The sequence below is a fragment of the Miniopterus schreibersii genome, assembly GCF_964146895.1.
Source record: "Miniopterus schreibersii genome assembly, chromosome: 2".
Taxonomy (NCBI): Eukaryota; Metazoa; Chordata; class Mammalia; order Chiroptera; family Miniopteridae; genus Miniopterus; species Miniopterus schreibersii.
The window spans coordinates 162,663,071-162,685,905 of record NC_138102.1 but is presented as its reverse complement, the minus strand read 5'-3'; the positions used below and the strand labels follow the sequence as shown (position 1 = coordinate 162,685,905).

General features: G+C 44.7%; 1 protein-coding gene across 3 annotated transcripts in view; it reads left to right on the top strand.

Moving 5' to 3' along the window:
* Positions 1–9,359, top strand: part of PTPRO (protein tyrosine phosphatase receptor type O) — an 83,072-nt gene extending 73,713 nt beyond the window's left edge. For all 3 annotated transcript variants that reach the window (XM_081129149.1, XM_081129150.1, XM_081129151.1), the window contains 3 exons: positions 1,087–1,222; positions 5,694–5,813; positions 7,079–9,359. In XM_081129149.1, coding sequence (XP_080985275.1) covers positions 1,087–1,222; positions 5,694–5,798 — 241 coding nt within the window. In that variant the 3' untranslated portion in view covers positions 5,799–5,813; positions 7,079–9,359. The remainder of the gene's footprint in view (positions 1–1,086; positions 1,223–5,693; positions 5,814–7,078) is intronic.
* Positions 9,360–22,835: the final 13,476 nt, after the last annotated feature.

The window sequence follows — 22,835 nt, the reverse complement described above, 5'->3', positions numbered from 1 at the left end:
CAAGGGTTGTCCAGTCCAAAAAGCAAACTAGGGCTCTGAACTACAGTGAGTTTCGCTGTTGGATTTCTCTCCCAGCCAATTCTGCATAGAAATTAGTTTTGACTTCCTCTTTTCTCACATTTCATCATAATTCAGAGTTTGGAAGCATTTGGCCCTTTAGGCTGAGTGACTGGAAGAAAAGAAGAGCTGACTTCAACATGCAGAACTGTGATGGGCAATTGATCAGCACAAATCATTCCACTTCCCTCTACTCTCTGTGAGCACTAGGATTCGGGGACTGTGATCGATGGGGTCCAAATACTAAATCTGATTTTGATGCAATTACCTAGAAGATTCCTGGGAGATCGAAGCAGGCCTAGAACTCACCAGAAGGGAGCTGTGCTGTAAGGAAGGTCTGGAATGGGGAACTCACCCTGGGGCTGAAGGCACACAAACTGATTTGGCCCCAGAGCTGGAGCTAAGGTGTGGGCATCGCAGCTAGACTTCTGAGCTGGGTGTGAGGACTTAACTCTGAGGCTGCTCAGAAGGCTGGAATTGTTTATGTGTCTAGCTCCCCCGAGGGCAGGAACCGACTCTCTAGCCAGGTCCATATGCAATTATCACCTTTGTCAGGAAGGGGGGGGGGGCAGTGTAGACCTGTATCTCTTTTTTTTTTTTTCTACCCTCACCTGAGGACATGCTTAGAGAGAGGAAGGGAGAGAGAAACATCAATGTGAGAGGGAAGCATCGATCAGTTGCCTCCATACCTACCCCAACCAGGGATTGAACGCACAATCCAGGTACGTGCCCTGACTAGGAATTGAACCAGCAACCTTTCGGTGCACAGGACACTCAACTACCTGAGCCACTCCGGCTGGGCCAGACCCAGGCCTCTTAAACGGAAGCAGCAGTGATAGTCAGAAATGTGATATTAGAAGACACACCGACCACAACTGCATGGTTGAAAAATCAGTTAAGTGGAAAATGCTGTCAGGAGTTCAGTGTTTGTTCTCAGTGGTGCTCCGTTCCGTTCTGTTTGAAGTGCCCCTTTGTTTTCAGCGTGTAGAGGCGCCGTCTGAGTAATGTGCTGTCTGAACACTCTTGCAGCGCTGGCGTTGGCCGGACAGGAACGTTCATTGCCCTGGACAGGCTCCTGCAGCACATTCGGGAGCATGAGTTTGTCGACATTTTGGGGCTGGTGTCAGAAATGAGGGCGTACCGGATGTCCATGGTACAGACGGAGGTAGGAATGCAACCAACGCGTATCTTTAAACTTGCCCTTGACCGAAAACACTTCCTGTTGTTCCGTCTCCTGTTTCAAAACAATTGTCTCAAAATGTTTTCATGTCTCCCTTTCCCCGTTTCTCACCGTGCCCGTTCAAACCGCTTCAAGGTGTAAGAGAAACAGAAAAGGGCTTCTAAAAACCCATTCGGTGGACAACGCTTGCACTTCTCTTGGTTCATATGCCCTTCATAATTCAGAGCACACGGATACACCTATAACAGAATAAAACCTCTTTGATCGGACTGAGAGTTCCGGGCAGCCCCTCTGGGTAAATACCACCAAGTGGAGACTATGGAACTGATGTGATTTCACTCATAGTTGAAAAGTTAGATTTGATTCAAAAGTTTGTCACTAGTTTGTCTGCCGTGTGACTCTGTCCCAGTTCACTTTAGACAGCGATCGCGGGTTGGATTTACGCTTTCTGTCCCCCTTATGATTTTAAGGGTTTCCAGCCCCCAACCTACCAGCACTTCCAGTTCCCTTAATCTAAACGAATGGCTCTAGCATCGGAACAACCTGGCAGCATCCCTCGAAAAATCCCTCCCTCCTCCTCCTCTTGCCCCAGGTCCCCTTCTCCTTGAAGCCTCAGGATGCACTCAGGCTGGAGCGGCAGCCGGGTGCCAGCAGACAGCACCTCCCCTCCAGCCCAGTGGGGGTGCGCCTGTGTGGGCCTCAAAACCCCAGCACAATAGCTTGTTCATAATCCTAGTCACCCAGCCATGCCCGCAGCTTCTTGGCTTCAGGTGAACAGTAATCTCTTTTTGGAAGGCGTTTGTGTGGAGGAACGGAGTAGAACAAAACCTGGCCACGCCTCTCCCTAAAATTACAGGGGATTGAACGCCGCCCGGGTCTTCCTCGTGCTTTTCACAGGAACCACCACCAGATGCCAGCATAACTCAAAAGCCCGCAGTAATGGTGCGGCCTCAGTGCTTCTGGGGGTTTCCCCTTCACCACCCTTCGACCTTCCCCTGCTGCTCCCTCATTCCGTCTGAGCAAGGCTCGCACAGCCACCTCTGCGTGTTTATTCCTGAGCCACCGTGGAAAAGTAACCCGTTCCCTCCCAGCTGTCTCACGAGGATCAGGAAGCACTCATGCATCTGTGTCCTGACCCCCTTAGCCCAGTCCTGCTGCCTTGTAATTTACTGCTGTGGGGCCGTGAACATGACCTCGTTTAAAATGCCCTGGCTTCCCAGGGAGGCCCACGACTTAATGATTAAGCAGTGCTTTATGGATCAGTCCATATTTTTGGCTTTCACATCTATAAATTTCTATCCTAATATATGATTAAAACTCCCCATTATGTATTTAATCCCCACGCTTCAAAGGGCAGCTCCTTATTTTAAGTAATTTGGATTTGATGAGTCGTCTGCCACATTGACCTAATTGATACTTTATCACTTTATAGACTTTGATTATAGCCTGTTCGCTTCTGACTTTCCCAGTACAGAATCTTAATCCCTTTGTAAATGCTATGTTCACACGGCAGACCCTCCATCTGATTCAGCGCCAGGATCCTCCTTCAGGTGTGGTAACCACACAAAACCAGAGCAGCCAGGTGCCTTTGTGAAGCTGAGAAAATGCTGTTTTCCTCCTAACTTTCTTACCCCAAACTTTGGTTCTTTGGCTCTTTGTTTACGGCAGCATTTTAAACTGACATCTCTAGGGGAACAGTCTTTTTTAAGCACAATATCCCTTCCCTGAACTCTCTGGGAAAATTCAAAGTTAGCAAAAGAGGCGAGGTCACCAAAGGTTCCTTATTTACCAACTGCTCCAGCTTTGCTCTGGAGTTCCCTCAGGATTCTGCAGTGGATTTTTTTATTCACGGCGGGAACATCTTGTCCATTTACCTTTGTGTTTCCTCATTGTTACGCTTTTTGTGATTCAACCTGTATTTTGAATGTTAGGATCTTCCTAACACCCTCCTTGAGCCCTTTCACAGCCCAGTCGCTGCCTTCTACTTTACTGATGTTAATAAGTAAAGGGCAGAATAAAATACTATTTTCTTCAGCTTTCTCATCCTAGGGTACCCCTGAGACACTAGTGATTTTCAAGAGGCCCGAATGATTCTCCAGCTGATTTCAGACTCCGAGTATGTATATCAACCACCTGTGCTGTGCACCAGGCTTCTTCCCATGGCTAGTTTCCAAATTTCCTATCTGCTCTTCATTTCCCATCACTTGGGTTCCACCACCCAACCTCCTTCTAAAAATAGTGCAAATAGTTAAGTACTTTCAGTCCTCCGGCAAAGCGGAAGGCGCATAGCCCCACTCAGGCTGGGGTGAGATGCTGCCCTCTCCCCTAAAAGTAAATAAATAAAGACAGTAGAAGTAACAGACTGCTGGTCATAGCCTCAGATGCACGTCAGGCTATTGCAACCTGAGGCGTGGGCTATTTGTAACGTACCTTCTTCCCCTTTCTCTCCTGAGCAGTGGCCCCACCTGCCCCCCAAGAAGCGTAAAGAAAGTAGGGTCATCGGGCCAGACCCCAGGAGAAAGCCTGGGTCTCACATGGCCACCCCATAGCTCACTGTGCCTCTCAAGCTCCATTCCCCGTCTGTAAACTGTGATGACCATGTTCACGAATTGCTGTCAAGTACACATTATGTGAAATGACAAATCTGGTTAAGTGCTTTGAACTGTAAAGCGCTCTGCATGGATGACATTCGACTCTCTGGGGCTCTCTTCTATTTTTATCAAATGTTTTGTTTAATTTTCCTCTGATAGGCTTTCCCTGGAGGTCAGTTAGGGCTTTGCTTTGAGTAGCCTGTCCTCCTGATTACAGCTTAGATTTCTCAGGGACCTCAGGGACCTGCCCATAAATAGTCTTTATGTTTTTTTTGTTATGGTCTGGCTACTTTTTTTTTTTTTTTTTTTGAGACAACGTTTGGCCACTGAGCAGCTCTAGGTGGAGAAACCAGGTGGTCTTGGCCTTATCTCTGCCCAGTGCTGATAAGAAGGGGTGGTTTAGTTGTCCATGGGATACTATCACAAAATAAGGGCCTATATTTTCTCCTAATCTTGTTGAAAAATACAGGTAAGGCTGAGGAATCAACCCAGTGAAGTTTGAAGTATTAATCTTATCCTTTGTTTAAAGTTGTCATACAAAATGCCCCTTAAGATCCTATGGACATCTTGACTGGTTCTTATATGAAGGTTGTTTCTAATGGTGTTACTTATAAAGCCTGGGGAAAAGGAGATCATGAAGTTATCTTGACATTATGGTACAAAGACAACCACACTCAATATTTTGGCATATTATGTGTCCACATGCTAATTTTAAATTCTAATTTTTCACTTAACATTTTTCTATGTGTATTATCCCAGACTGCCCCAAATTATATACATGTCATTTTAAAGACTGAATAATGTTTCATGTAGATATACCATTGATTACTAAAAACATTCTCCTTTCCATAGGATATTAAATTGGATTCTTTTGCACTTTTTTAGTGATATCTGTGTTCACAATATCATTTATTAGCACTGTATTTATTATACCTCCACCAATAATAGCTAAAAATGACTGCTTCAGCAAACTCAAGTCATCATTGTTTTTTCCTTTAACTTTGCTCACTTTATAGGTGAAAAACAATTGTTTTCATTTACATTTAAAATATATATATATATATATCTTTATTGATTTCAGAGAGAGAAAGGGAGAAAGAGAGTAAAACATCAATAATAAGAGAGTTATTGATCGGTTGCCTCCTGCACGCCCCCTTACTTGGCCAACTTTTTACATATGTTTTAATATTTCCTCAGTTTTCTTGGGAAAAAAAACAAAACATTTAATAGGCATTAGGGATAAAGAAGACATCATAGTCTGTGCCTTCCTGGAATATTTGGTTTAGTGGTCAATGTATTTCATTTATATATTTGTGAATTTAAGTGTGTTACAATTTTGGATAAATTTTAAACAAAAATAAAGGTATAAACATTGTCTCTCCCATTTCTAGTTTGCCCTTTATTTTATTCTTTTCACTTTAAAAAATATATAGTAGATTGCCATTTTTATTTATAATTTATTCCATTGCTTTAAAGTTTAGAAAGCCCTTCCTTAAAGTAATCAGGGAGGAATTAACTTATATTTTCCTTTATATTTTTATGGCTTAATTTATTAAACTTCCTGGAATTTATTTTGGTGTATTAAGAAGTAATAAACTTTTATTTTTCAAAATAGCCCATGATTTATAGATTCATTGCCTTTAGCATTAAGTAATGATGGTCTAAGCTCTATTATTATTCAAAATATTTTTATAGTTGTTTCTCTTGGATTTTCTAATTATAAAATTGTCTCCTAAATAATGAAAATTGGTTCCTTTGACATCACATCATAATATTTAATACTGTCATAGTATCAAAATATTATCTTTGCACATATTTGTACAAAACTGTCTTGCTCTGAACCATGGCTCTGTCTTTCGCTCCAGGAGCAGTACATTTTTATCCATCAGTGTGTGCAGCTGATCTGGATGAAGAAGAAACAGCAGTTCTGCATCAGCGACGTCATCTACGAGAACGTCAGCAAGTCCTAGCTCAGAATCAGAGCAGTAAGTGGGGAGGCGCCCACCATGGGAGGGGACACGATGGGATACAGGAGAAGGCAGCAGCAGCCACTTGTCCTGACTCTGCCCCCACAGAGGTGGGCATGTGGAGGTGGGCGCAGGGACAGACAAGTTCTGTAGCAGATTTTTCAGCTTTAGTGCCCTTGGCTGGTGGGCATGACATGAAGGAGCTTTGGCAGCTCATGATGATTTGACCTCCATTCCTTCTACCCTGAACCTTAAATTACTCTGATTTTGGCTCTGTGCCTATAACACCAAGATATTATCATTCACCCTATTTATCTAGACATTTTTTTGAAAATCTTTTACTGATTACAAAGGGATTTGTCATAAAGGGATTACAAAGAAGACATGAGCTGGAGTAAACACCCCAAAGAAGAAAATACTGACAGCAGTTCAGGACAGCAGAGCCTAGACATACCTTGATTGTATCCATTATAAGCACTTACTCGAGAACGTCATGAATACATTAGTAACATGTTCAATGTCATGGGCTCGAGTCTTGACCAGAAGATCAGATTTTAAAGTCGTAAGTAATCTTGGCTGATGTAACAAGTAATCTGCCCGTTCAGCTCAGTAAGTGGAGTGTGGACTGTGTCTGGACATCCTGAGGGGGCAGGACCACGGACAGGGTGGGGAGAGGACAGGGGTGCATTGTGAGAGAAATGTCAATGGAGTAGCATATGGACCGGTGGCAGCAGGACAGGACTAGCATCATGCCTTTACATCCATCAAGAAATAGACAGAAAGCACGAGGAGGCAGGAAGAATAAAAAATAAGGAGAGCAGGCCCAGCCGGCGCGGCTCAGCGGCTGAGCACTGACCTGTGAACCAGGAGGTCACTGTTGGATTCCCGGTCAGGGCACATGCCTGGGTTGTGGGCTCGATCCCCAGTCGGGGGCGTGCAGGAGGCAGCCGATCAATGACTCTCTCATGATGGATGTTTCTCTCTCTCTCTCTCCCTTCCTCTCTCTGAAATCAATAAAAACATATTGATATTAAAAAAAAAAAAAAAGACTAAGGAAAGAGAGAGAGATGAGTTTGCAGGCAGGGGGAAAGACATTCAGATCCACAGAAAGTAGGAATTGCACAGAGAAAGCTGCACAGATGACCCACGTCCACCTGGGCTGTGGGTTGAGTGTAATGAGAGCGGGAGGTGGAGTCAGAGGAAGGGGCTGTATGTCCAGCCAGGGGCGGTGGATGTGTGGCTCTGCCCTCCCAGGCCACTCACTGTTTCTCTCTCATCCACAGGACAGGACATGGTGTGTACCCATCCTCCCTTGCTTCCAGAGTTTTTTGGGGGCCCTGATAGCCATTTTGCTAAAAGGAGCCTCTGCTTTGTAATATGTGGCCAAGGAGATAATTAATCTCGTAGAAGCACCGGGAAGACTTAGCCTTAAAGAGCCTACAGTGTCTTTTGGACTCTTTCACTTCTGGACATTTAATAACGAACCAAATTCAACTGAACAGCGAAAGGTCCAGGCGCAAAGAGCAGGGAGCACAGCCCCTTCCGAAGAGTTTCACTGGCCCTTTGCTGGTTGGGCTGAGTTTTTTGTTGTTTTTTAAGTGCAGTAATTTTTGTATGTGTGTGATTTTATCAGAAAGTTGAATTGTTTCCTGCTCACACAACTGATCAAGCCCATAGCCCAGGAAGGAATAGGCATTGTTAGTCTAAAATTATACCTCATTGTTTAAAAAAAAAAGGCATGGCCACATATGAAGAAATGGTGATTCTACTTCCAGAAAACTGAACCAGCAATACCTGTACCCCAGCATGAAGCTACTGGGTCAGGAGCGGGGAGGGTGGATGGGGGAAGAGAGAGGGGTTCTACCCAGAGATCAGCCACCCATCTTTTCCAAATATGAAAAGCTGTCATTCAGCTTCAAAGTAGAGTAGAAAAAAATATTTAAGTCTTAATTGTTGTAGTTCTTGATGGTTTTCTTCCGTATTAACAGTTAAGTGTCTCTTCCCGGGCCCTCTTGGACTAATGTCACGGTCCAGGTTCTTTTTCAACAAACCAGGTCTGACTGGAAGAGTTGGAAGTCTCACTCTTGAGGCTCCGTGGCTGTCTGAGCAGTCTTGGTGCCTAGGCTTTGAAATCTTTTCTGTTGACCTGCATACATGGGAAGCAATTTCTGTAAGAACTATTTAGGATGTGAAAATGCACTTTCTTTCCCCAAAACAGCTGGGGATTTATGAAGTTATGGCAATGAACTGCAGCATGCTAGGACAATTATTTGGCTACCTTTTCTTTTTGTATATTGTCAAGTGTCACTATGAATTTCGACAGAGATTTCTTTTTCTTTCTCTTTTTGGTTGTCAGGTTCATTTTAACCAGTGTAACTAGTAACATTTTATCCCATTCTTTAGATTTTGTATAATTACAGTACATGATAGTGTATTGTGACATGAATGCTGTCCAAGTGGACATCGATGGCATCCTGGAGCCTGTTACTTTGTGTCCCTTCCTGAGGAGTAAGGGGGGATGGGATGGATGTATGAAGGAAAACATTTTGAGCGGAAAGTAAACACACGCTGGCTGCTTCGCTGTGGCGGTGTGGCTGTCACGAGACCGCCTGTGTGGGCTTCAGGAGGCTTCGCTCCTCTCTGCATATCGGATCCGTGCCCCTCGCCCTGGCCTCCCTCCATCCTGATCATCTTCATGGAGCCACGTACATAGGATCAGTTTAATATTTTATCAGTGACCCTAGTGATGGCGAAGGATGCCAAGTGAACAGCTCTGCCCCCCGCCGTCTTGTCACCGAGAAGACCTGGCCACAGCAGACCTTGGCGCAGCTCTCCGCAAGGCCTGGCCAGCGAGGCTCAGGTTCGCCTGGCAGGGGGAAGGCAGGCGCTGCCCACAGCCCGCAGGTCAACAGCTTGGGCTCCTGGGGCCTGTCAGTTGTGCTCGCCTCCCTTCCTCCCCTTGCCTCACTGCTGCCACCTCCTCTTCTCACTCCCACCCCTTTATTTCCTTTCTTGGACATGTTAATAACGTATCACTCTGTTCTCAGGTACACACACGGCTAAAGAAAGGTGGCAAACGCATGTGTGACATCCTTAGGTTTTCACACAGGCCTGGTCGGGGGGGAAGTGTGCAACCTGGATGAGTCGATCAGATGCGTGGGTGTGCCGGAATACATTTCCAGTTCTCGTAGATGGGAACATTGCTTCCCCTGAAACTTAAGGCACTTCATAAATATTTCATGTTTTTCTTGAGCACCCCTTTGGGGGAAGGATCAAATAGTACCAGATCACTTTTCCCAAAAGAGAAGATGAAGTATCCAGACTTTAGACTGAAAACTCGGAGTTTAGCCCACAGGAGGGTCACACTGAAGCACTTTCCCGGGTCATTCTTCTGGGTCTCGTGCCTCAGGCTCTTTTGTCACTGTCCTGGCACAGGGACACGGGGGCCCCTCAATTTGTGAGTGGATGGTGGGAGAAGCATCAGTCTGTCGGAAGACTTGGGATTTAATCTTGACAGATGACTTTGGAACTTCTCTCTCCTGAGTCTCAGTCAATAAACTTTTGAAAAACATAAGAACAGCTCTGTATTTTGAGGGTGTAAGAATTATCAGAGATGATAATCCCCCCAAAGTGCTCTGTACCTTGTTCTTTCATAGGCCCTAAGGCCACTCTAACCAGCTGAATTTCCATCCTGGGACTCAGTGCTGAGCATTCAGAGGGGAGGCTGCCAGGGCCTCTGTATTATTCGTTTTTAAATCATCTCAGTACTGTTTTTACTGAAGACAGGCAGTGGCACAATCAGCTCAGAAGAGTCTACATGGTGCAAAGCCAATCTCTGAAGTTAACTGAAAAACTATTAGGGTCTGATTTATAAATTTAATAGTTAACACCAATATATCCATCACTGCACATTATATGATTTTATTTATCTTGAAAGGGAAAGAAAGAGATAGAACACAGCATTTTTTTGAACAGAATTCTAATTCAGAGTTTACAATTTTCCACTACAAAGTTGACATTGCCCTTACTCCCCTAAATATAAAATTGGTAAGTTTTAAACATCTCTTATAAAACCTATTTAATCTCTTATAACATTTTAAAATCAGATTTTATAATGCCTCTCTTTTTCTAAAGGCTGTCCCTGCCCCTCAAAATGTGTGTATTTCTGAAAGAAGGCTGCCGTGTCAGCATGCAAAGTGGGGGCTGGAGGCTTTGGGTCTGAATTTTTTGCAGACCATATGATAGCTGCTGGCTAGAGGTTTGGCCCTTAGCCAAGGAGTTCAAGTTACTGAATCCAGTCTCTAAGAGCCAAAATCCTCCCTGCTTTCTAGCAAGGAGGCCCTCCTCTCCACCTCGGGAAATGTCTGATGTAATGTGCTTCAAATTAGCTGGCCCGTTTCCTAGCTCACAGATTGCTGGTCTGGTACTTGGCACAGGCTCAGAGTCCAGAGGCCATACCTAGGACCGAACACAACATCCGCTTTGGCCAAAGGGGTTATAAAGCGACAAAAATAAAAGTCGTGAAAACTGCAAACTTCTACCCCTGGTTTCCTAACAGCCCCATTTGGATGCATTTGAAGGAAACATAAGCCAGGACGTCTCTAATGCCTGGCCTTCCTGGACAGCAGGGCTCTTGTGTTCAGTTTCAACTGATGCTCATCACAAAGCCTGACCCCGGGGAGTGACTCCATTAAAGAGGGAGTATGTTTAGCTCTGGGAGTTGTATTGTAGGAGGGATATGAATGAACCGAAGGTTGTCCAAGACAGGGTCCCTGGAACCATTAGGGATGCTGAAAACAACAGGTCCTAGTGATATCATGTGGGAAAAGTGGGGATGTTAATCCTGGAGTAAAGGAAATCATTCATTCATTCGTTGTAAAAGTGTTTGCTCATCTAATCATGGTGAATGAATGAATCAGTCTACCAGCAAAAGAGTTCTTCACCCCTGCAATATGCCAGGCACTATAAGTACAAATGGTGCTATGTGTTGATTTTTAAAAATGTGTTATGGAATCAGAGTTTCGTTGCTGTTTTTGGAAGGACCAAAAAAACATTCATCTTTTTCAAGACTTGGTACCTCTTCCTTGATGAGATATTCCAAGCTAGCCTACCCTCCTACTCAACACAGGACCCCCCAGCCCCACACACATCCCTGGCAGATGGCTTATTCTTTCCTACTGAACACTTCCAGTATGTGGAACCACCACCTCCCAAGGCAGCCCAGCCCCTCACTTGTCACGTCCTCCTGTCTACATAGCTAAGGACTAGCACTAAGGCTGTACGAGTCCATGCTTCTCATGGATAGAGGCTGAAGCCCAAATCTACTCCCTCATTTTGGGAAAAGGGCAGGTGCTGTGAGTGTACCACTGCCCGGGCATGAAATTTAATCATTAAATTAAAGCTGCCCAGAGCTTTAAACAGAAACCTGGTTTTTCTTTTAGGCATTTACACCTGACTCCCAGGGGAGTAATGGTGTTTTTTTCCCTAATGTGATAAGCTCTTTATGTGCATATTCTCTTAATTTCTTAAGAATGCCCATTTAATGGGAAGAAATGGAGAAGCAGTTAGGTGAAGTAAATTATAACAACTACTGGGGATTCCCACCCAGCTCTGTCTAGCCAAAAAACTCTTTTCCACACCATTTCATGCTGCTTCTCATTCATATTTATCATTGATAAACTAAAATAGGATAGAATTAATAGCTTCATTTTAGGTAATGTGTTTAACATAGAGGGTATTTTCATTGTGAGAAATATTAAATTTCTAACCCTCTAAGAAAATAATTTTATTCAACATCCCATGTCAGGGACTGTAGGAGGAACTGGGGTATGAAGGTGGATGAGACAGAGTTCCCACTTCAAGGAGTTAGCATCCTGGTAGGGGCATCAGAAATGAAACTATGGCAACAAAGTGTTACCGATGCTGTGACAGAAACACACAAAGCCTCCCATGGAAGCCCGAGAGAAGGACAGGCGAGTTTTTTCTGGAAGGTCCAGGAAAGACTATCCTGCTACATTAAAGTGTTAAAGACTACCAGCGACATTACAGGCTATTAATGATATGCACACTCATTCCTGCCGTCAGCACACACTCATAAAACACCCACGGCCTCAGGCACTGGGCCATGTGGATGACCAAACCTCCAGCCCTGCCTAGTAAAGCTTTCCTTCCAGACTGACTCCAAAGTGACAACTTCTTTCCAGGCCTCCCCAAATGCACAGCAGAATCCACTGGATTTACTGTCACTGCAAACTTAACAGCGCACATTAGGGCTATACTTCCCAGCCACTTGCAGTTACTTCTGGCAAATGGAAGGTAGGCAGAGGTACAACTCCATGCCCTGGCCACTGGTCCCTGCAAATAACCCAGGAGCAACCTTTCATTTTTGTCTCTTCCCCCCACCCCCCACCCCCCACCGATGGTGATGGTGGTGCCAAAAACATGGAAGGGGCCTGGGTCCCTGAATCACCACCTGGAGGAGGAATACCTGCATGCATTGGGCCCATGATGCGATCAAGTAACACATTTCTGTCGTGTTGACACAAACTGTGGTATTGTCAGCTATGGCAGTCAACCTGCCCTTAACTAATATGGCAGCAAAGGACACCTTTATAACTTTGTTTGGCCTCAGGCACAGTGGAAGCTTTTCAGGGCCGTGGTGCACGACTATCCAACAAAATTCCCGGACAACAGATTAAAGATGCAACAGATCAGAGCAAGGTAGACCCACAATGCAAACCAGGACTCAGGAAAAGGCCACTGAGCAATGACAGATCTTTTAATAAATAAACTTTTGTATTAAAATATATGATTCTTCTCCAGAAGTGGGCTTCCTCCAAGTTACATCCCTCCTTCTCTTATTTTCTTATCTCTTTCCAAACCCCATAACAAGACCATTACTTAAGACACTCTCTAGAATTTTTCATCCTTATGCAAAGCCATTGGCTCTGAATCACAGTCCCGGATTCCTATGAACAATAGGCCCCAGAGTGGTTTCACATCAACAAAAGGCCAAACATACAGGAGGCCAGAGGCTTGGCATGTGGATGCTGCTGAGTGAGCCAGGCCTTTGGCCTGTGTTTGTCATGCTGAGTTCCAGTGGATAGGAGTCCAAAGCCAGCTGACACAAAACAGTTTTGTGCAGGTCTAAGAACACCACAAAGTCCAAAGGGCTGTTTCAACTAGGAACAGTTAACTGCAACCACTGCAAATACAAAACAGGATGGTCTTGGATGGGTTCCTTCATGTTCAAAACTAAACTAGGTCATGTCCTCCCTTAACCAATGACCTTGGGCAGCATTATAGCACAGGGCCCAGCAGCAGAGCAGAGCAGAGCAGTTTAGAAGACTCTGTACCTGACTGTGACTCAGTCCTCTCATCTGTGAAATGGACTGAGTGACAGTAGCTTTCTCATAGGGCTTCAAGAAGATAAAACATAATGTCAGGGGATGAAGACAATATGTGGAGTAACTTAGTATATTATATTATATGGCTCCCCGGTATAAGCAAACCTCCCACGGTCTCCAAGGGCCATCTTGGAATTCTTGAGGAAATTTCATAAGAGCATCTGAAAGTGGTTCCTGAGCTGGACTGACTCAGTTTCCCCAGGGTAACACCTGAAACTCCATTCCCCCATACATACAGCCTCAGACCTTGGAATAGAAAGGAGGTGCAGCCTGTGACCCAGCGTGGACTCTGTGTCACAGGCAAGTGGTGCTGAAACGAGCTGATCCTCTCAGTCAGAGTCCCGGGCTGCCCGAGCCTGGCTTTCTGCTTTGACTCTACCACCAGGTGCATCAGCAATTGTGTGTTAAGACAAGCTACTCTGCACAAATGGTAACGTGTAAGTATGCCTGAGTAGGGTTAAGAAGAGAGGCCTGGCGTGGGCAGGCATCGCTGTGAACACCATTTAATCCCTCTGCGAACCAACCAGTTTTCTTGTTCCTTAGTGGGAACAGAAGCGCTCCCTCCATAGGGTTGCATTGGGATGAAATGTGAAGCCCTTGGCGTGCTGCCTGGTGGTTTGGGGATGCAGGGTGACATCCTTGAAAAGTATACACTTTCGGGTCACAGCGGTCTGTGCTCTGACACTTAGTAGCTGTGTCCCCTTGAGAAGTCACCTACTATTTCTTAGCCTAAATGTTCCCACAAAAAGAGAAGAAAAAGGCATATCTACCTCGTGGAGTTGTGGTAAGACGCAGAACTGGCTGTGTGAAGCACCAGCTGAGGCCAGGCAGTCAGCATGGAATAGGCTGTAGGGTTCTCGGTAGGGTTAGACCACCAAACCCTCCCGCTCACTCCAGCACCAAGACATCTGCAAGTGAGCATGCCCGCCTGATCTGGGGTTCCCCGTGAGCGCACTTAGAGCGAGCATGCCGTCCATGGGGTACCCTCCCCAGAAGAGCAGCAACAACCTTCCAGGCCAAATGCTGCCGAGCTTGGAGTCAGCAACTCGGTTAGAGAGGCCTCAACCTGCACACACACGTCCGATGGAGGTATGGGAAACGCAGTCTAACAAATGCTAAAAGACATGGAAAGCAGCTAAGTAATTCCAGATTGCTATTTTAATTTGCATTTTGTAAATCCATTGCGCTGTCACCAAGGCATACAATGAGAATAGCCATTTCCTCATTTTTTTCTATTGCTGCATGAAATGAAATAAATTACCCAATTGTCTAAATTCTGCCCTGTAAAATTGCTTGCAGAGAAGAGTCAATAAACTAACTTCCCTGTGACATTTTCCTAATGGAAAATGTGTTCTTACTTACTGGCTGCAGGATACTGGGTTGCTACACGTTATTAATATTCTGGACATCTGCACCTTGCAAAGGGCTGTATTTTGTCAAGCTAGACAACAGGTCAGGGCCATTGTCTTAGCCTGTGGTCCGACAGCTCTGCCGCCTTCACTCACTCACTAGCGCAAGTCAGACTGATCCTTCAGTCACATGCCTTCTAGGAGCTGGAGTCCCTGCCCTTGCTATGTTTCCTGAATAAGCCACACCACAGATTAACTCGCGGCAAATGTGAGTCTATTCCTGGTCCTGATGTGGCTATCACAGGGAAGACTGGGACCAGGATCAGCTCATTTTTGCCCTCATTTATTGGTATTTTATATAATTTTAACTTCAGAGCATAAATGTGGAACTGAGATGACATCCAGAGGTGATCTTCCTATCTAAACAAGGTGGTGCTTTGAAGGGGTGGTCAGCCATCTGAAATGCCCCGAAGATGTAAATAACTGTTGAGACAGATAACTACATTTCCTGGTCTAATTGTTGCCATGGAATGATCAGCTCCCAAGCTACCTTCATGTTAACCTGCGAGGAAGAGGAGGCCACCTGTGGGGCCTGGACCAGTGCTTTCTCATGAGGCTCCAACCTCCTCTCTGCAGCTTCAATGAGAGGCACTCTGATTTTACCTAATTGATATGGTGGTACACTATATAAAATGTCATGTTTAAAAAATGCTCATCCTGGCCTGTGTGGCTCAGTGGTTGGGCCCTGTCCCATGCACTGAAAGGTTGCTGGTTCCATTCCCGGTCAGGGCACATGTCTGGGTTGTGGGCTTGATCCCTGGTAGGGGGCGTGCAGGAGGCAGCCGATTGATGTTTCACTCTCACATCGATGTTTCTCTCTCTTTCCTTCTCTAAAAATCAATAAAGAACTTTAGAAAAAAAAGAAAAAATGCTCTCTGCTTAAATTTTTTAATACACTAACCTATGATATCTGAAAGAAAAGATTTATAGGATATATAGAAGTTCAACAGAATTGAGTCTAAATTTAGTTGTTCCACTTACTGTGACTTTGTATAAGCTACTTAACTTATATCTGAGCTTCAATTTCTTCATCTGTAAGAGTGGAGATATCTGTGAAACTTCTTAGCATGTGAGTTCAGTTCTTGTTTCCCTTTCTTTAAGAATAGATGGGAGGGCAGAAGGCCTTCACATATATTACCAGCCGAGAGTAAGAACTGTTAAAATAGGACAAGCTGCGAAAGACTTTCCCACCGTGTGTGTGTGATTCCTTATTTTTCCATTACCTGAGACTGTTCATTTGTAGGGAAAGGAATGACTGAAGTCAGAGAAATTATGTTCCACTCCACAGCCAGGTTTGAGGAGCAGGACTGCCTGCCTGAGGGTGACCTGGGGCAGCCCTGAAAAGCAGCAGGGACTGGGCCAAGTGCCTGAGACTACAGTCAGGAAGGAAAGAGCCCTGGGACTAGCCTGGACCAGGACCATCTGGGCCTGGCAGGAGCCCTGGTTCACTGCCCACCTCATCCCAGCACCAGATATAGGTGAGGTGCCTCAGGCTCTTCAGACAGCAGCTCAGCTACTAAAATATCCCAATTGATACAGAAATTCAGATTCGGGAAGTACCTCAGTTCCCTCAGGGCGCCTGACAGCCTCTTACCCCAGTTCAGTTGCGTCTAAGAGTGTAGTCCTTAGTAATTCCTTTTATCTTACCAAAATTTTACTAGCATTTCAGTTTATAACCTTGTTCACAAATGTGGTAAGATAAACCTTTACACTTCGGCATTAGAAGAGTGTTTTTTCCTGATAACTGTGACCCCCTCCATTAAGAAAACTGAGCACTTCCATAAAACTGAGCTCAGGGCAACTGGCTTCCTAAGCTGCTTTCTTGTCCTCAGCTCTGAAGATAAAAAGGGAACAGCGTCCAGGAAGGAGGCTGTGAGGCGATATGGGGTACGCTTGGAGAGGCCTGCAGAAAGAGGGGATTAAGAAACCAAGATGATGGCCCATGAACCAGGAGGTCAAGGTTTGATTCCTAGTCAGGGCACATGCCCAGGTTGCAGGGTCAATCCCCAGCCAATACATGATTCTCTCTCATCATTTATGTGTGTCTCTCTCTCTCCCTCTCCCTTCCTCTCTCTCTGAAATCAATAAAAGCATTAAAAGAAAAAAAAAAGAAGAAACCAAAATGATGGAAAGAGAATGGGTGGGGGAAAAAGATGTGAGTTCAGATTGAAATTCCCACCTCAGACCCAGGACTGTTAAAGGCATGCCCGTGGGAAAAACGAAATGTCACAAGTATAAAGTCACAGCTTCCAGGAGACCAGCAGTGCTGGTTTCGGGGTATAATTTTGCCTCAGGAGATCTGGTAAGACTAGCTCTAGGAGAAAATATAAGGCAAGCTGCACAGTCCTGTAGATTATATGTTTCTTGAGGGCAGAGGATACATCTAGGATTCTCTTTAATATCCAATTCTTAAAGTAGACACTTACTAAAGTAGACACTTACTAAATGTTTACTGAATGAAAGTTGTCTTCCCCCACTCAGAAACCAACAGCCTTTATATAAACCCCTTTACTGAGTCTGTACAACTTTCTAATAATATCCCTTATGCAAGCCTCCTTATGCCAGCACTGATTAGAAAGTGAGACTCAACCCTGGTGAGCTCTCCACCCAACCCCCAATACAGCCTTTACAAATTTAATTTTAGGAAACAAGTGAATCTCATATTTTCCTACAGAAAAGTATAAAAGTAAGCTTTAAGGGATTAGAGAGTCTCTCACATTAGTGTCCCATGACTCAGTGCCTCTTAAGGGGTTGGGCGGGGGAAATAAAATTCACTGCTCACTTTTTATAAACAACGTAAGACTATAATCCTTGGGATGAGGAACTCAATAGCTCTCTGCTTGGGGTCAATTCCCCAACTGGACCCAAGCAGAGCAAGTCAGTCCTGCTGAACTGAGGAGGTAAAGATCAGAGTTCAGGGCACTGGAAGTGGCTGGAGTTTCCAAAGAAGGACACCAGAGTGGAGGCAGCTGCACAGGAGTAGCCAAAGAAATCTGTAAGTGAATCCATCCAGTTCTCACAGAGCAACGTTACCCAGTGCTTACCAGGGAGTGCTGGCTACACGGCTGGGAGTGGAATAGAGCTACCAGAGGGAGCTGTGCTGGTGGACACTAAAGATCCAGGGAAAGAAAAGTGAAGAGACCTGTTAAAAAACCTTAGGCATCCAGCAGAGATCAAAATATTCTGGGAATTCATACAAAGAAAGATATCCCTTAGAAGTAAAAACTCTACAGTATAATTTTTGACAGATTCAGACAAAACCTAAAATCAAGCCTAACCAGATATGCAGAGGAGTCTGTAGATAAGATTCCATCAAGATGATAAGACCTTTTAAAACACATTGAGCTCATCATGATCCATTCTAACAAAGCATAAAATCAAAGGTATACAAGTTCAAAGTGATCAGCCAGCATAGAATTGCTGCTAGAACAAGAATACATATTTTTCAAAGAAAGATAACACCTTCTAGAGTCTCTAAAACATATCTACAATATCAAATATGTAATACAAGTTATTACACATGCAAAAGAGGAAACTAGGACCCACAGTGAGGGAAGAAAAAAAGCAATCAATAAAAACTAAGCCTGAGATGGCCCAGATGACAAATTCAGCAGATAAAGATTATAATGTAGCCTTTATGTGCTATAGAGAGAAAAGAAAGTTGTTTAAAGAATTAAAAAAGAAATATTATTTTAATGAGTGAACAGAAAGTCTCGGCAGAAAAATGGAAGCTAAATAAAAGAACATGTAAATTTTAGAACTGATAAAATATAATAACTGAAAAGAAAAATTCTCTAGACTGACTTAACAGCATATTGGAAAACAGATCACAGGGCAGGATTAAAAGAGCTGGTGAACCTGAATACATATTATCAAAATTTTTCCAATCTAAAGAATGGGAAGAAAAGATTTTTAAAAAACTACAGAGATTCACTGATCTTTGGAACGATATCAACATACATGACCTAACATACATGTAACAGAGGCTGAAGAGAGTAAGAGAAAGGAGCAGGAAAAATATTGAAAGGAATAGGGCTTCCAAGAATGGCAAAACACTACTTACAAATCCAGAAACTCACTGAATCCTTCCACATAGAACATATACCAAGAAAATACATCTGTCAAATAGATAAACAAGCTGCTGAAAAGATACACAAAAGAGTCTTGAAAGCAGCCAGAGGGAAAAACATGAACAATGACTAACATCATCAAGAACAAAAGAAGCCAAAAAAAATAAATGGAATGACAGTTCTGAAGTTCTAGAATAAAATGGGACAACCCAGATTTCTACATTCACTGAAAAAGGAAGGTGACTTCAAGTGCAGGCTCAGATGAAGTCCAGAGGGACTGGATTTATGCCCTTGCCTGAAACAATTAAAATACACACATAGCCCCGCGAGGCGTGGCTCAGCAGCTGAGCATCGACCTAGGATGCAGGAGATAGTGGTTCAATCCCTGTTCAGGGCACATGCCCAGGTTGCAGGCTCAATCCCCAGTTGGGGACATGCAGCAGCCGATCAATGACGATTCTCTCATCATTGATGTTTCTATCTCTCTCTCTCCCTCTCCCTTCCTCTCTGAAATCAATAAAGATCTATTAAAAAACAAACAAACAAAAAACCACACACAAAATATATGAAAGAGCAGATCTCAAGATAGTGGACACTAGACAATAAATGACAGTGATCACTGAAAAAATGAAAATTAAATGAGAAAAACCCTAAAACTGCTGCTGCTTTTTTTGCCTAGAGGTTGTTTCCAAGCTGCAGTGTAGGGAGGGAGAACCCATGCGGGATTAGCCGACTCCTTGAGGTGAACAGACACAGCTTAGAGTGTGGCCACAGGAAGGGAGCTGAAGATCACAGCACAGATTAGTAAAAGGAGGGAGCTGCAAGATGAGAGAGCTCGGGAGACCTGCACAGGGTCCCACGGAGTCTTATGCTGAGTATGGATCAGGGCATGTGGGTGAGAAAACTGCCCAAGGCTGAGGAAGGAAGCACCTGAGAGGATTAGAGGAACAATTCCCAGAGACCACACAGGACCAAGAATAGTTCTTGTCACCACCTGCAAGAGTGGAAAACATAATTCACAGAACAAGAGGTTGAGTATTCAGAAGGGTTTCGCCTCAACAGTGGGATAAAATTAGCTCTAATGTAAATGCTGCTCTGGTACCACCTAACAAAGTTCAAAGGCAAGATCAGAAAAAAATCAAACTCTTTCCAATTAACAGCATTCTAAAACAAAGAACAAAGATATTTATGGGAATATAGAAGTATCTGAGAGGAAAACAAGCTGGCGGCGTAGGTAATACCTGCACCCGCCGCCTCCCGCAACCACATCAAAATTACAACTAAAATACAGAACCACCATCGCTCAGAGCCTCCTGAGATCTGGCTGCACAGAAGCCCCACAACCAGGGAGCTGAAGGAGCATCGAGACCAGGAGGTGGGGCGGAGACGCGGGTGGATCCGGGCTGAGTCCTGGAGACGTGGCCGCGGGCCCACACCTGGTGCTGTGGTTGAAACCAGGGAGGGAATCTCGGCGGTGGGGGTTTCCCGGAGGAGTGAGGGGTCCCAGCCCCATAGCAGGCCCCCAGCCCAGGGCTGGGAAGAGACGTCCCCACAACTCTGGGCTGTGAAACCAGCGGGAACTGTCCCTGAGGGTCGCGGAGGCTGCGGGAGCCCCAGCAGCTCCTCCTAAAGGGCCCGCACACGGACTCACTCGGACGCTCCCTCTGAGCCCAGCGCCGGGCAGCAGCCTGAAAGGACCTGGGACACTCGGGAGGGAACTAACCTGCCTGAGATCCGGGCGAGAGGTGGAGGGGCGGCTTCCTCCCAGGCAGAAGGGCTGGCAGAGGCCATGGCTCCTTTGGCGAGTCCTCCCCGCACACAGCGGGCAGGCAGGCGCCATGTTTGAATCGCCAGCACCTGACTCGCACCTTTGGCCCCGCCCCGTGATTCCCTGAGGCCCCGCCCCGCCCCACCTGCAGCTCATCCAGGCCATTTCCAGGGGCTTTTCTGTGCAAGTGGCCTCTCGAGCCTCATGCTTAGGACTTTCCTAAAATCTCTCAAACAAGCAGCGGGCCCCATACGGCATGATAAGCGACCCCAGGCCTGGCACTAGTGTCAGCCTGCACTGGCTCATAGCTTGGCCTCTCCTGGGCACCTCCAAGCCCAGCACAAGTAGCAGCCATCTACAGTTTGCTGTGTAGCTCATGCTGGGTGCCCTGGGCAAGGCACTGGCACAGGCTGACTTTGCACCTCCTAGGAGGCCCCAGAGACAGTGCACCTGGTGGTCAGACTCGACCACGCTGGATTACAACCCTACCACAGCCACGAGTGACACACTCAAGGGGCACACTTGGTGAACACCAAAGCCCCACTGAAGTAAATATTGCTCCACAGGGGTGTCTCCAGCACAGCAGCTCTCTGGCTACAGTTGCAGTGGGTCCTCACAGCTGATTGGTCTGGGGGTCAGTTCCTCCCAAGGACACCAACAGCAACCAAGGCTCAACTACAAGAGGACAGTGCGCACAGCCCACACAGGGGAGCACCTACAAGGCCCAGCTCAGGTGACTGGGGAGGCTGAGCCACTGGACCCTACAGGACACCTACTACACAAAGCCACTCTACAAATTCCAGGAGACATAGCAGCTCTACCTAATACATAGAAACAAACACCTGGAAGCAGCCAAAATGTAGAGGCAAAGAAACATGTCACAAAGGAAAGAACAGAAGAAATCTCTAGAAGAGGAACTAAATGAAATAGAACCAAGCAAGCTAACAGATACAGAGTTCAGAATAATGGTTATAAGGATGCTCAAGGATATTAGTAAGAGTATGATGAAAATAATTGAGAAAATCAATGACATAATAAAGTATCAATTTGAAATGAAGGCTACACAAACTGAAATGAAGAATAATTTACAGGGAATCAACAGCAGAGTAGAGGAAGCTGAGAATCAGCAATTTGGAACATGAAGAAACAAAAAACACCCAACCAGAAAAGCAAAAAGAAAAAAGAATCCAGAAATATAAAGATAGTATAAGGAGCCTCTGGGACAACTTCAAGAGGCCCAACATTCATATTATTGGGGTGCCAGAAGGAGAGGGAAGAGAGCAATTGAAAACCTATTTGAAAAAATAATGACAGAAAACCTCCCCTACCTGGGGAAAGAAATAGACTTACAAGTCCAAGAAGCACAGAGGGTCTCAAACAAGAGGAACCCAAAGAGGCCCACCCCAAGACACATCATAATTAAAATGCCAAAGGTTAAAGACAAAGAGAGAATCTTAAAAGCAGCAAGAGAAAAGCAGTTAGTTACCTACAAGGGACACCCATATGACTGTCAGCTGATTTCTCAACAGAAACTTTGTAGGCCAGAAGAGAGTGGCAAGAAATATTCAAAGTGAAGAAAAACATGGAACTACAACCAAGATTGCTCTACGCAGCAAAGCTTTTAGAATTGAAGGTCAGATAAAGAGCTTCTCAGACAAGGAAAAGCTAAAGGAGTTCATCACCACCAAACCAGCACTACAGGAAATGTTGAAGGGTCTTCTTTAACAACAAGCTAATGAATAAAAGAATCTGATGAACTAAATAGATCCAGAGACATTGACGCATGTAACAGACAATCATATTTCAGAGGGAAGAGGGAAGAAGGAAGGGGGGTGGAGGGTGGGAAGAGATTAACCAAAGAAGTTATATGCATATATGCATAACCCATGGACACAGACAATAAAGGGGTGAAGGCCTGGAGAGGGGGTAGGAGTGAGGTCGAGGGGGTCAACTGGGGGGAAAAAATGGGACACATGTAATACTTTCAACAATAAAGATAAATTTTTTTTTAAAAAGTATCCGGCACTTTATGAGGGAAAATTCACAATGCCAGGCATCCAATTGAAAATAACCAGGCATACAAAAAGCAACAAAATAAGATCCATAATAAAGAAAAACAAAACTTATCTAGAAGTTATGATAAATTAATAAATTATACATTAAGGCAGGTATTTTAACTGTATTCCAAATTATTGACAAAGTCAAAGAATTATTGAGCAAGTTGAGACATGGAAATATTTTTAAAAATCAAGTGAAACTTTCAGAATTGAAAACACTAGAATCTGAGATGAAAAATACAATGGAAAAGATTAAAAGTAAATTAGAAATTGCAGAAGAAAAGATCAGTGAACTTGAAGACAGAAAGAGAAACTACCCAAAATGAAATA